At 41.3% G+C, this 15,743-nt stretch overlaps 1 protein-coding gene across 2 annotated transcripts in view; it reads right to left on the reverse strand.

Annotated features, from left to right (window-relative positions):
* Window positions 1-15,743, reverse strand: part of gabbr1b (gamma-aminobutyric acid (GABA) B receptor, 1b) — a 154,491-nt gene that overhangs the window by 29,145 nt on the left and 109,603 nt on the right. For both annotated transcript variants that reach the window (XM_086136027.1, XM_086136028.1), the window contains 3 exons: window positions 11,275-11,425; window positions 8,923-9,055; window positions 274-390 (listed from right to left, as the gene is read on the reverse strand). In XM_086136027.1, coding sequence (XP_085992153.1) covers window positions 274-390; window positions 8,923-9,055; window positions 11,275-11,425 — 401 coding nt within the window. The remainder of the gene's footprint in view (window positions 1-273; window positions 391-8,922; window positions 9,056-11,274; window positions 11,426-15,743) is intronic.

The following is a 15,743-nucleotide window of genomic DNA, read 5'->3' on the forward strand; positions in this document are numbered from 1 at the left end:
TGGGACCAATTGGAAGAGTTTGTTGGCTTGGCAGAAGGACAAATAGATGACAGAGAATGCTCAAGGGCAAGTCGTGGGCCAATTGTAAAAGTGGAGTGTGAGTAAAGGTAAAAAGATAACAGTTGATCATCTCTGTCGAGGGAGCTTGCCCTTGAAGGAGATGATTAAATAAAACTGAACGCCGCTGCTCAGCGGAGGAGCTTGGGCGAGACTTAACTTCACCTGCAGCACACGTGCAGCCAATCCCAGCCGCGACTTCCCTTTCACAATTACCTTCTTCTTATCCTTCTTCTCATCCTTCTTGGTGAAGACGGTGTGGACCCACCAGATTTTGGTGAACATGCTGCCGTATGCAAGGCTGAAACCCAGACCCAGCAGCCAAAGTCGAAACTGTGAGAGAAACGACGATATTAAGTGACCTCGGAATCTTGGCTTCATATATATCACACAAATGAACCAAATAAGTTTCACAGACACTTGCCATCATTAAGCCCGGTTTGAGTTTAATAGACTTTGCAAAGTGACCTTGAAATGAGCTGAAAACTTCTCAGAGGCTCTCTGACTCCGTTACCTGCATTGTGTATCTGGTTTTGCTGCGGTCGCGGGGAACGCAAGGGAAGACCTTCAATTAGTAACGAAATGAAGATGGCCAAGGTAATTACTGAATCTGCTTTAGATAAGAGGGTCGTTTTACAATTTCATTAGTTTCCCTCTCGGTCTCAGGGGACAGCTGTGACACCGACACAAGCGTTGAGGTCACTTTCACTTCAATTAAAGGCTCTATTTCTTGGCTAGGCTATTCATAATGGCATATTTAACCCTTTCAGGGACAATGGCTGCTACAGTGGACAGCTTATCATCAGGTTACAGGGTGCATGAAAGTGTGAATGTTTTCAAGGCATAAAAAAGAAATACCGTATTTTCCGGACTATAAGTCGCAATTTTTTTCATAGTTTGGCCGGGGGTGCGACTTATACTCTGGAGCGACTTATGTGTCAAATTATGAACACATGATTATGTCATTTCACGTGTTATTCTCACATCAAACCACTAGAGGGCGATCTCGGCCTGTGTTGATAAATCGACGATGAGTCTGACATAAGCGACGTAGAATAGGAAGCGGTGCATCGTCTATCTCCCGAGTTGGGGGAGTTGTTTAAAAGTGACACCGAGGATGAAGATTTCAGTGGATTTAGTGATTTGGAGTGAAACTGATAGTTTGGTAAACTTGTTAGCATGTTCTTTATGCTAGAGTTATCTGAATAACTCTTAATATGTTACGTCGTTGCTGACATTACCAGGCACGCGTTAGTATACAGTACACTGATTCAGCCTGTTGCTCTCAATTTTATTTTTATTTTAAATTGCCATTCAAGATGACATGTATGCTTTTGGTGTTGGATTTTATCAAATAAATTCCCCCCAAAAATGCGACTTATACTCCAGTGTGACTTATAGATGTTTTTTCCTTCTTAATTATGCATTTTTTTGGCTTGTGTGACTTATAATCGGGAGCGACGTATAATCTGAAAAATGCGGTAGTTGAATATTTAGAAAAGTAAAAAGGGACTAAGCCGATGATGAAATTCACTCACAAATGGGTTGTTAATGATACTACTACTGATATTGCTTATTGAGCCAGTACTTGAATGGCATTTTTATCTGTACTTATTTTAGGTTAGAAAAACACCACAACAAAATTATTTGAATTAACTTTGTTTAAAAAAAATAAAAAATACTTGTCCTGCAAATACAATGACAAAAAAAGGGTTGTGAGAATAATTTCTGTGATACTGTTAAACATGATATAAACTAGGGGTGTCAAACTCATTTTTGTCGCGGGCCACATTGTAGTTCCGGTTTCCCTTGGAGGGCCGTTATGAATTTTAGGAAACCTTATAAATGTTTAATCCCCTCCACATATTACATACACAGCGCACAGAAATTGATGGATAACTAGTTTTCAAATCAGAAGTCAAGAATAATGACTGTTATTGTTGATTACATATGACAATTTGAAATTTTGGTTCAGACTTTAGCAAGCATCATAAAACTTGACATGTTTGATTTGCTTTCGCGGGCCGCATAAAATGATGTGGTGGGCCAGACCTGGCCCCCGGGCCTTGACTTTGACACATGTGATATAAACAATTATTTAGCTTTAAAACTGAGTAGAGAAACAAAGCTGTCACATGCAGTTAGGTTGCAAAGAGCATTTCAGTGAGGTGAGAGAGACATCTTATCGCTGTCTGGCAGAAACTTCCAACTATGGTCAAGTTCATATTTTTTTTCACAAATCAATACTAATGGTGTGTCCCCACTTCTGATATTTCAAAACAATTTTCACCAAGTTAAAGTGGTGACGATAGCCCGAAAAAAAAAATCCTTCCAAGCATGACTACTCAAACCAAGAATAACCAAACAATGTTCGTGTAACAGTTGCATTAAATGTAAATCGATTAGTCATGTCTTGAGAGTGAAATGCACCGATGATACATTCGTAGCAACTCGAGCTAAACCAATGTAAATGTCATGATCCCGTTCTTGTGTTTCTCTAGCAGGTGGCAGAGGATGGCCGTCCCTCCAGCTCGCACACATGCTGCCTATGTAATCAGCCGACGATTGAAGGACTCCTTTGTTGTCGTGTCTCAGTCGGATAATTCGCCTTCCTCACGACTGTCACCAAGTGTTGAATTCATCGAGACTTTCCATGTTCTTGTCTTTGTTTTTGTTCCCGCCAGGTTTTCTGCACTTACCTTTGTCAATAGTTTTTCGTGGTAGTCACGGTTTTTGTATTACACGCGTTTGGGTTTCTTCTCGTCTATTTACCGACAGGCAATTCCTGTTTATGTTTTTATACTTGCCTTTTTTGCAAACACTTTTGGTCTTTGTCGGTCTAGCGACGTATTTTTGTTCATAAACGTTTTTTGGCAATTCTTTTCTAGTTCTGTCCGGAGCTTTCCGGAAACATGACAGGAAAAAAAAAAGGCATTTTACGCCGCGTGAGTATAGGTTCATAAAATCTCACTCCTCTGAGTATTGTAAGCCGCTGATTTGGCTGAGGTCAAAGGTGCAAAACAACATTCAGAGAACCCAAATACATCGAAACTTAATTTGAGCAATTTCTCCAAGACCATTAACAGAACCTTTAAGGGTGGAGCTCATCAATACTGCAGTTTTTAAAAGTTCAGCCTCGAGGCCAGTTTAGTCCCGGAGTCTCCTACAATCCTAGAAAATCACAATGTCCCATTACTGGGAATCTATTTTTGGAACAGGCCTACGGGTTACTCTTGCGGTTGTTAGGGGGCTAATTCGTTCCCCCGGGCACCAATGGAGATTCTTCTTCTATAGACAAAAACTCTATAGGTTGTGAAATTAGAAATACAACCTACATGAAAGAAAAAAAAACTAACCTCAAAAATTGCACAAAACATGTTCAATCATCATCATCATCATCTGTGTGATGTCAGACTTTGAGTATCTCATGAGACTTCAGCTTAGAGAGCATCTAAAGGATTTACGATGTAGGTATATTTAGCTTTTGCTTTGTGTGCGCGCGCGCACGCGTTTTGTGATGCCATCACAGAAGGGTCCCAGTGAGAGCGAAGGGGAGAACTATAATTGAACCGTGAAAAGCTGTGTCAAGCCTCTGTCCTGGCGGCGCCATACAATAGAGTGGAAAAAAAAAAGATTTAAAAGCACACTGAAAAGTGAGCTGTTTAATCTTCAAGACAACCGCTTTGGCATTTTTTTTTCTTTTTTCGACACAATTGCTATCTGCCCTGCCGGGACGTGTTCCCACAGTTAAAGGGGAAGTTAGGAATTGGCGGCGTTGTTAAATCCAGCTTCTTTCATCTTCGGCAGCTGGCTAAAGTAAAGACTCTCCTTTCTCAAGAGCACTTTATACAAGTAATTCATGCCTTTGTCACTTCTTATCTGGATGACTGTAATGCGCCTTGGAGTCAGCCAATCCTCCATCAAACATCTCCAGTAGGTCAAATGCTGCTGCTCACCTCTTGCCTGGCACTCATAAAAGGCAGCACGTAACTCCTACTCTGGCATCCCGTCACTGGCCCCCATATAGAGTTTAAAAAAAAAAAAATCCATTATTTGTTTTCAAATCTTTAACTGGCCTCGCACTTTGTATACAGCGGTGGTTGTTTTAAAGTGCTCTATAAATACAGTTGAGTAATTTTTTTTTAAATGACAAAAATGAAGAAATATGTTTTTCTTGGGAGAGTGAAACTGTATACACACTATTTATTATATACTTTATGATTATGTATTATTTCCTGACATATGTGCATTCCTAAATTGATCAAGATAGATTAAAGGGGACTGTTCTGGCTCCATTCCTGTTCATCCTCTACACCTCGGAATTCAGACACGCCACTCCAAACTGCCACCTTCAGAAGTTCTCCGATGACTCTGCGATTGTTGGCCTCATTACAGAGGGGGACGATCGGGAGTACAGGGGAATGACGAAGGACTTTGTGGACCGGTGCCAGCAGAATCTCCTCCAGATCAACCCTAGGAAAACTAAGGAGTTGGTTGTGGATTTCTGCAGGAAACAGTCCTCACCGGCACCGATGAACATCCAGGGTATGGACATAGAGAGGGTGACCTCCTACAAGTACCTAGGTGTTCTTCTGAACAACAAACTGGACTGGTCTACAAACACGGACACCCTTATTAGGAAAGGACAGAGCCGACTCTTCCTACTCAGGAAACTGAGGTCTTTTGGGGTTCAGGGGTCGCTCCTTAAGACTTTCTATAACTCGGTGGTGGCCTCGGCCATCCATTATGGCATTGTCTGCTGGTCAGGTAGCATCTCAGCCCGGGACAGGAAGAGACTGGAGCGACTGGTCAGGAAGGCCAGTTCTGTCCTGGGCTGCTCCCTTGACACTCTGGAGGAGGTGGGCAACAGAAGGATGCTAACTAAGCTAAAAGCTATGATGGACAGTCCCTCCCACCCTGACAGCACTAGGTAGCTCCTTCAGCCAGAGACTGTTACACCCGCGCTGCAAGAAGGAGAGATACCGACGCTCGTTCCTACCAACTGCTGTCAGGCTGCTGAATAAAAAATAGCAACAATAATATTAATAATAATTAAATGATGTGGAAAACAACTGTAAATAGCACTGTGATTTATCCATTTTGTATTTATATTGCACTTAATTGAACGGTGTTTGTTTGTTTTTTCTTCTTTCTTCTTTCTGCCTCCATTCTTGCTGCTGGAGGCTGTAAATTTCCCCAGTGTGGGAAAAATAAAGGATATCTTATCTTATCTTAAAGTATCCTATCATAAAATAAAATAATTACTCCATATGAAAATGCTTCAGAAGTCAAAATCAGTATTTGTTTGGGGGGGGGGGGGGTTCGGGGTTAATCCTCATCGGGCATCAATATTACTAAAATGTCACTAATGGATTTGGTCATAATTGCTTCTGCTATTTTGGTAGATTACTTGTTTTCAGTTGACATAAACAGCATTGAATTGGAAGAGAAAATTGTGTAGTACTGTGATAGTGATTGATGCATGTTTGGTACCCCCCCACCCCGTCAACAATCTGTAAGGATGTATTTAATAATTTAGTTGATTACTTAGTGGAGCACTGCAGTCAGGGTGCGGATTAGCCCTGTAATGCCTTTGGCTCTGTTTAAACATTAAAATGAAAATCGACCTACCCCCGAGCCCAGTGATTAAAGATGTATCCTGTAAACAAACCTTAATTTCTTTCACCTGAGTTATGCGCTAGTGCTAGGCCAAACATTTCATGAATACAAAACAGTGAGTCATGAGCCAGCCAGAAACTTTCCTACAACTCCAGTTCACTCACTTGGACTTAGGACCGAAAATTATCTTATATATGTGTGTTCTAGATTTTCACTGGCTTACTTTCATTCCAAATGTTTTGAAGTAAATAGTCGTAAATATTTACAATAATCAGTTGGTGGTCAAAATTGTGTTTCCGCAGGATTCATATGAATGGGACAAACTGAGCTACGTTCACTTTTTAAAAGGGACGGCAAGTGAAAAATATTCTTTACATTTGCCAAACACATCTGTCAAGTAAGATGTGTCTTTGCAAGAGAAATTTCAGCTTCACTCCCTGTCATGATTCTGTTTTGGTGTCTACAGGTAGGTGGCTGAGGGGTGCCTTCCCTTCAGCATGCTCACCTGCCACAAATCTCATTTAGCCATGTAGTTAAACCTTCGTCAGATTATTCTTCATCTTGCTCATGACTTTGTCCCCAAGTGTTGAATTCTCTCGACATTCTTTCTGATTTATGCCACGTCGTTTCTTGTTTTTGCATTCTGATCGTAAGTATTTTTATTGTGGAATTCTAGTCTCGATTTTGTATCTTTTATGGTTTGGCTCATTTCTTGTCTTTTTATGACAAGCTATTTACGTGACACTTTCCTTGCCTTTTACATTTTGTCACTTGATCGTTTTTGCGTATTTTTGTAGAATCAATGATTCCACGATTCTAGCGTCCGATTGTGTTCTGTAACCGTTACACTCCCAAAGAAATGGCCAAGTACAGGTTTTATTGTTTCAATGTCTTGGTCAATACATTTTTACAAACCGTGTTAATCAGAGAAGCAAGAAAACCTTTCTAGATTTTTTTTCCCGTGCTGATTCTGAATCTGCCCTAATTTCTTACTCTAGCACGTTAGATTTCATTAGCAATTTAGTCATATATTCACTACGGTTTATGTATTAAGGGTTAGGTTCAGCAAGAGACACTATTGTTTTCTGAAACATCACAGCTATAAATTACACATGGCATGGTAATAATCTGCATGGCGCGAGTTTTTATAGGTCAGTCTTAAAAAATCTCTTAAACCGCTTTATGATAGGAAATCAGCAACAAAAATATGTATCGGGACACATCAGGCTAGCTGCATAAAATTTGCTGTTTACAAGTTTCACCCTTTCAGGGACAGCGGTAACTAAAGTGGACAGTTTATCACAAACCTGGGCAAATTACGGCCCGCGGGCCGTATCCGGCCCGCTGGTCTTTTTAATCCGGCCCGCCGATGGTTGGCACAGTACACAATTAAGGTTCGATGTAAATGATTGTATTCATTTCATTTGGACTTGTAATGACAGGCATTTCAATGCCAGGTGGCGCAGTTACTTGAAGTTGCAGAGCACAGGGAGGGAGGGGGAGACGATACGGAAGCCCGCAGTAGTAGCGCTAAATCAAGTAACTCCGCTCGATACGACGGAATAAGTGTGTCCGCGCCGCTATTTTCAATCATTGATTCCATAACGACGACATGCAAGTGACTCTTTATTGCAGTGAGTTTTACTGGAATTGCGAACATTTTTACGTCCTGTAGATCATGGCATCCAAACGAAGAGGAACAGTAAGTGCATTTGATTAAACGAAGCGGGTTACAAAGTACGAAACATTCAAGAGACGCTTGGAGTCTGAAAGACTCAAATCTACGAGACTTTGAAAAACAAGGAAGCGATTCTTGCTCAGTCCGATTCTGGGTGTTTCCATGCTCAGGGTGAATTGTATGCGGCTCGACGGACAGTCGAGTAAATAAACGTTTCCTGAAATGGTTTGACTGTTATCATGCTAAAAACTTTCCGCAAACTGGACCGCTAATAAGAGAGCAATCGATTTCCATAGCGGTATGGGCATCGAAGACTTCGAAGCGTCCCGTGGCTGGCTTCAAAAGTTCGATGCACGACATCAGCTGAGCAACGCTGTCTTGTGTGGTGATCGAGGGGAGGTCAAGTTCGAGACAGTGAGTGGAAAGAAAGCCACCAGGTCTTTTACGTGTCTCATTTGGGAGAAAATAGTCCTCATTTTGTTATATTTTGTCATATACCTGTACTGTATGCTGCAGTTTATGGGCAATATATTGTTGCTTGTGTTGTCACACATGTACTGTATGTTGTTAACATACTTGGACGTTCATCACAGTTGTTTCACTGTTCTCATTAAAAAAAAAAGTATGGTAATACTTTAATACTTTTGTTCTGTTGATGTTTGGTATGGACTGTCAACATATACATTTTTTTTATATGCACCGTATCTTGTGCTGACCCGGTCCACCTGTCAAATTTAGAAATCAATGTGGCACCCGAGCCAAAAGGTTTGCCCACCCCTGGGCTAGATTGATCTCTCCTGAACAAGAAAGAAAATCAAAACACTGAAACGTGCTTGCTTATATTTTTTCTACATTGTTTGGCAGTTGGGACAAAAAAATGTGAGTTCTGTTACATTATTATTGGCATACAAAGACATTGTGCTATCTTCATGGGCAATTTAAAATCAGAAAGCATTGTAGTGTTCATCTTACTGAAAAAGAGTTACAAGTGTTGCACAATTAGAATTGTTTTGCATAATTTCACTGAAGAAATCATTTTTCTGTAAAATAACTGCACTTTCATTATCTAGAAATAATACATACTCTTATCAGTTTCTGTAAACAATGTCATTAACTTATTTCAACGTAGAAATAAAATCGAAATCAGAAGTAGATTTCTAACTTTTGGTCCGGCCCTCCACAATAACAAACTAGTTTGTTTCTGTCTTTATTTGTAAGTTACATTTGATTATTCCCACCCCCCATCTCCATTTGAATTAAACCGGTCGAAATTTTAAAAACATTTTTCACAAAAGCAGTCTTCATTACAAAGGAAAATCGCTAGGAACGAACACTTCTTGGTTGTATATCACACCCCTAATGCATTTTACAGACAAGGATGCCTAACGCGCTCTCATTGCAACATAGTTAGGACCGGATTTCCCTCACTGCACTTATGGGACCCAAAGCCACCGATAAAAGCTACCATCTAAATGTCTATATAAAGCCCCGTCTCCATGGCAACAGTGTGAATGCTGTGCATTCGCTCGAAAGGAAATTCAGGGGTTTGAGATGAGTTTCAAGTGTACCTGGCAGACAACGGGGAAATGCTTCCTGCGGACATGAAGTCCATCGATGCCCAGAGGGAAGATGGCAGCCAGAGCCATCATGCAGCCCACTGCAGTCATGTTGTTCAGGTACGGTTGCGAATTCTGAATATACCTGCAGCCAAAAAAAACAAAACAAAAACAAAAACACATTGAGGGCGTTAAATCCTTTCCATAAGCACACACCATTTATTCAGTCGATATTCATCCGATCACAAAGCTTTGGCTCATCATTGCTGACGCACACGCACACACAAAGCTCCTCATTGTCATTGTCCTATCGAGGCATCCGTGACGCAGTCTTGTATTATGAACTGTTGTTACATCATTACCAACAATCATAGCAACCCCCGGATACCAGGCACAAATAATCCAGGAGCTGCGAGGCGAATCGAGAAGACATCAGAGGCATTCTGATAGGACTCCAAGGCCACTGCGTAGTTCGGTTTAAATCGCTAGGAGATGCTTTTTATGGCCCGGGGGGAGGGGGGGGGGGTTGTTCCCACTTTTGGGTTACACTAGTGGAGGATGAATGTGAACATGCTACTTTTTGTTTAATTTATTAGATGAATCAAAGCAGTTTGTTGTTGTTTGTGATCACGGCACTATGCCATCGCATCCATCCATCCATCCATCCATCCATTTTCTGATCCATGGGGCGTGCTGGAGCCTATCCCAGCCGTTTTCGGGCAGTAGGCGGGGTACACCCTGAACTGGTTGCCAGCCAATCCCATGGCACACACGGACAAACAACCATTTGCACTCACAATCACACAGAGGGACAATTTAGAGCGTCCAATCAGCCTGCCATGCATGTTTTTGGAATGCGGGAGGTAACCGGAGTACCCGGAGAAAACCCACGCAGGCACGGGGAGAACATGCAAACTCCACACAGGGCTGGAATCGAACCCTGCACCTCTGCACTGTGAGACCGACGTGCTAACCAGTCAACCACTGGGCCACCCATTATGCCATTGCCGTTAGAGTCAATTCCGCCGAGCTACAATGACGTCAACACTTCATGCCGTATCTTTGCCGCGTTTTATCACCACCTCTTGGCGGCTTTGGATGCATTAGTGACTCTACATGAATTTGGGATGAAAAAAGCAATAAGCAAAAGGCTAAGAATAGTCATAGCTCACCGCTTGCAAATTTGATCCGCTGATTGTGCTTGAAACTATTGAGCAATAACTCTCTTGTGTGTGTGATTGGAAACAAAAAAAGATTCATAAAAACACATTTTCAATACATGCCATTGTGAATAATGGTGCCTCTGTTGAGTTTCACATTTTGTTTTCTCGGGAACAAAAGCAATGTGATACTTCTCCGAAGAACGTCTTTTCGTATTCCCAACCAGCCGCTAAATAAGTATCTCATTTGCACATCCAATTTCCCACTAACATAATCATTCTTTTGCGCTTTGTCATCATGGGTGAATGTAAACAAAACAATGACTCTCATTTTTGTTTTTTTTCCCCCCGCCACTCCAAAGCCTGCTGGGAAATATCTTGCCCCTTTTAATTGCCTATTGTTCCACGATGTTCATTCCACTGACTGTTTCTCGTCGGTGCCTCGCAAGTTGCTCGGTGAAAGCTTTGCTCTACCAGGTAGAAGTTGAAAATGACACCCCAAAGAGCCATGAGTGTCAACCAAAACAGTCAAAACGCAATAAAGCAGCCCCCCCCAAAAAAGGTGCTCAGTCTGTGATCCACCAAAACAATTGGGGCTTGAACCCAAACTAAACATAAAACAATATGAAGGCGCAATCTCTTAATGACATAACGGCAATCAAATATTTAGAGATTCTCAACAAATTGCTACGAGCAATAAAAGGCACTTCAATAATGTACCACATTTTGCCATAGCCCTGTCTAATTGAACCCGCACCATCGTTAAACATGCATTCCTGTTGTTTCATATCGGGCAGATGGAAGACGGCAGCACAGCCTCCAACTAGAGACCACGTTCATGCATGCAGTGTGTCGCACAACCTACGGTAGGTAAAACGTCGACCTCAAGCAAAGGTGGCAAAAGTACTCGCGCTGACATACGAGAGAAGTACTTGTGGGAAAGTAGACTCTGCGGAAGGTTCCCGAGCAACATCTCCGCTTTCTCCAACATCTCAATTTGACTTCAACCCTATTTACATCATTTTTAACCCTTTCAGAGACCGCGGTTACGACAGTGGACAGGTTACAGATGATCATTCTTGGCGCATGAAAGGGTTCATGTGAAGTTTGAAACGACTAAGTGGTATCTACAACCGCAAAAAAACCCCCATCAAGTATGGCAGAATAAAATGAGCTCGATAGTCATCAGAAGGAGTTCATTTACCTCACGCTGCTGTTGTAGATATTGAAAGTAAGGCAGATGACGCCCAGCAGGATTCCCAAACCAGAAAACACAGACATGGACACAAATAGCTTCTGGGAGAGGTAGCGGAACTCCTCGATGACCATTGTCTGGTCGGCAGGGGGTCCAGATCCTATCAAGGAAAAGACAAGGACGATGAGAATGTGGAGGTTAGTTCCGCAATGATCATTGTAGTGAATCAGACATTGCCAGTTCAGTTATTACTCTGTGAGTGACTCGATTAGACCATTGGAGCAAAGAGGAATGGGGCCCTTGATATATGTCACATCAAGGAGCAAACTTGGAACAGAAAATGGTTCACCCAAATGACGAATTCCTGTGCAGTAAGCGACAGATTGTGTATACCAGGGGTGTCAAAGTCATTTTTGTCACGGGCCACATTTTACTGACCATTTCCCTTGGAGGGCCGTTACGATTGAAACCATATAAAAAAAAGTCAAGAATAATGGTTTATTCACCTATTGTTTAAGTTACTGTAATGAGGGGTTTAGTAACAAGAACATGCTTCCAGTGTCACTCTTATTTATTCCAAATGACAATAAGAAATTTTGATAGCGATTTTAGCAAGCATCATGAAAGTTGCCATCTGATTTGCTTTCGTGGGCCACATAAAATGATGTGACGGGCCAGATCTGGACCCCGGGCCTTGAGTTTGACACCTGTGGTGTATACAGTAAGTATTCCCACCGACGGACTTCTGTCAAACGGAAATTCCCTCACCCGGAATAAAAACCTATGCATTAAAATTTAGACTATGATATTACATTAACGATCGATTCATGACAACAGAAGTTGCGGCACCCGGAAACCGGAAGCCATACGGAAGCCCATCAAGCAAGTCCCGCTCGATATTACGGAATAAGTCCGTCCGCGCAACTATTTACTCTCATCGACTCTATTGGCATGATTTTTACTGGAAGCGCAAACGATTTTTTATTTCCTTCATTTACATTTACGTCCTGTAGATCATGGCATCCAAACGAAGAAAAACGGTAATGATGGTGAAAGAGGGAGTGGAATGCATTCAATTAGCTGCTCAGAGTAAATTGCTTGTGGCTCGAAGGAACGTTTCCCGGAATGCTTTATCTGTTATCGTGCTTTAAAAAAAAAAAAAGAAAAACTTCCGCTAATTGGACCGCTAATTAGAGAGAAGGCGAGCTCCATAGCGCTATCTATGGGCATGGAGGACTTCGAAGTGTCCCGTGGCTGCGCTTTGAAAGTTCATTGCATGACATCAGCTGAGCAACGCTGCCTTGTATGGTGATCGAGGGGAGGTAAAGTTAGAGACAGTGAGTGGGTGGAAAGAAAACCCACCAGGTCTGTTCCTAGTCTCATTTTGTAGCAAATAGTCATAATTTTGTGACGTGTCTTGGTTTTACTGTATTTTGTTGCTATACCTGTATTGTAGGCTGCAGTTTTTGGACCATGTATTTTTGCATTTTATTGCTTGTGTTGTTACACGTGTACTTTATTCACATACTTGCATATTCCATTCAAGGACATGTACCATCGTCGTTTCCCACATTGGGAAATTCTGTTATAAGGAAAGCTTGGACTAGGCAAATATGATTCCTTACTAGAGAATACTTACTGTAGTGGAACCTCGATTTAACAGAATCAAAGGATCCTGGATTCAACTGACCGGCTTCTCAAAACAAGTCCACTAAAGTAGGTGTTTAAGTCTTTAATTCCAAAATTGGCCGCAATTTGCCACACGGTCATGAAATGGCGCCGTGTTACCATCAACAGACAGAGACTGGTCATGTTTCTGGGTTGCGCTGCTGCCATCATAGACAAAACAAACTTAAGAGTAGACTAGAGCGGGCTAAAGCACGCATGGCGGCCATGTTGGCAGGGGTGATCAACAGTTGAGCAGTTGTCAATTAAGGTCAAACACGAATGCTAAACAGACCACAGAACGGATGTTGAAGCCATTATTTTAATTTTGACAATGTGTGTGCAGAATGATGAGGACTTTTTTTGAAACACTGGGGAAAAAAAATTGTATTTTTTAAAATACCGCCATATAAATAAAGCATATATACTGTAACCTAGCAGATAATCATTGAAGTCTGTCCTGAATCATTTCTCGTTTTAATAATTTGGTCAGCTTCGAGTTTTATATGTCACATTTTAAGTATACTTCCACAGGGTGCAATTCAAGAGCTGTGTTAAAACCTCCCTCAGTCTTTACGGACGCTGTCAGAGAGCAATTTATTTTGACATGTTTATTATTACGGCTGTCGATTGCTTTGAATTGGTTTCGAAACTGCTCTGTACTGTACTAAGAGGAGTGAATGAGATGGTGCCCCTTCCCTACGGCTTTATGAAACATTAGAAATGGCTGCACAGTGCAACAGAAACACATTATTAATGTAACACAACGTTTAGCATTGACAGCGCATTGACAAAACTGTCACTTGAAATTTTTTTTTTGACCATTTTATCATCAAAGAGATGGAGCTGTTTTCAACAATGTGTAAAAAAAACAAAAAAAAAAGAGTAGATCCGTTTGGGGATTAACTAGTAGCATCGATTAGTTAAAAAATATGAAATTTAACAAATTTGCACATCGGAGGTTTCTACCCGCCCATGATGATGAAAACACTTTTTAGCAACATTTTATTGCCATTATTTGCCCATATTTGCGTTTAATGAGTCTATCGCAACTCTCCCCGATGTAGAAGCTAATTTGCCTAATTTCTCAGAACTACTTTTGAAATAATACATTTAACATAATGAACCAAAAGCTGCTCAAAGCTGTATTGAAACCGAGAGAAAAAAAAAAGGCAGGCAATTTTGAATTTGCTACTTAGAGACAATATGAATATTTAAAACGTGAACCAATTTGCACGAAAAAGCCGTTCACCTCGTTGAAACATCTCACCAAAGCAGATTTGATGAGATGTGTTAATGGGATATTGTAACAAATTATTCATTATGAGACAATATCTGTAATTTTAGAGAAGTGACTTCTGCGTTTTATAATCCAGGATCGGTAGTGGCTTCTATTTTAATAAACATCCCCACTGTTACCTAGCATAGCTTGGAACAGCTCCAGTCTTGGTGAATGTGTGACCTGCGTCCTCCACGAGTGGCAGAAGACCAAAGTGCATCACCGTTACAATGGCGAACGCATACGATAATGTCTTAACAGAACGTTTTTCGTCTACAGAGCAGCCAAGATTCGAGGTCGCTTTCACTCACTGTGGCCATGGCTTTCGCATCGTTCAGTGTTTAATCCCGGTCAAGGGATCAAAATGCCACAAAATCCCAACCCCGCCTCGAGGTATTTGCCCTTGGCAGAGTGAATTCAGCAACACGGAACACAAAGGGACTTGCCTCTCTTTTTATTTCTCTCAACTTGAAATTGATCTTCTACACGCATTGCAATCTGCCAGTAAAGCTTGTTGAATGCCTCTTGGAACCTTCTTGGATTTATGGATGATGAAAACATAACCATCTGAAGAGCAAAGGCCTGGAAATGGGAGGACATACTGTGGCACAAAGGGAGTATTGAAGTACCGAGATATAAACACTACCAGTACGCACGCTGAAAAAAAAAAAACTGATTCCATTTTATTATGTCAAGAACCGTATTTTCCGCACTATAAGGCACTTCGGAGAAAAAGGCGCACCTTAAATGAATGGCCTAAATTAAAATTGTTTTCCTATATAGGGCACACCGCATTATAAGGCGCATAGAATAGAAGCTACAATAGTGGCTGCAGTTGCATTACGCATCCACTAGATGCAGCTACAGTGAAACTCCTATACAACGAAACCAACATGGGCGAAAATACCCCCTAGTGTGAAAAAAATCTTTATGCATTTACACCATTCCCACTCTCCTGCCCCCCATACAACGAAAAAAAACCCCTGTTGTGTTATGCGAAATCTTTTTCTCTGCTCTCTCCTCGCGATGAGATTCACTACAACGAAGTCTAATCCAACAGCGACCTCTACTGCTTTGTTCGGAAACGGCAACAGCAACCACCACACTGGTTTACACATGCGCAGTTGTCCAGGAAGTATTTGTTATTGTTAGTTTCAGACGCAGCAAGAACGTTGCATTGCTAAAATGGCTACAAAACGGACCTTTGGATGTCAAGCAGCTAAGACGAGAAGAGCTCTGACGCTGGAAGAGAGGGTAAAAGTGATCAAAATGAAAGATGGAGGAAGCAAAATAAAAGACATTAACCAAGAAATGGATGTCAGTGAAAGTGAATGCTGATCGTAAATTTCGCAATTTCTTTCCCTTTTTTACTTTCTACACTGATGATATGAAGTGTCAAATAAGTGTATGCTCATACTTATGCACTATTGGAATAAAAATAAAGAGTATACATATGTTTGTGTGTGTGTATGTGTTTACATCTGAGATCAAATTTGCTACAGTGAAAACCCCCCTGTTGTGATCCATATAGAAA

Source organism: Hippocampus guttulatus, chromosome 18 (genome assembly GCF_054856545.1).
Source record: "Hippocampus guttulatus isolate MCC_2025c chromosome 18, RoL_Hgut_1.0, whole genome shotgun sequence".
Lineage (NCBI taxonomy): Eukaryota > Metazoa > Chordata > Actinopteri > Syngnathiformes > Syngnathidae > Hippocampus > Hippocampus guttulatus.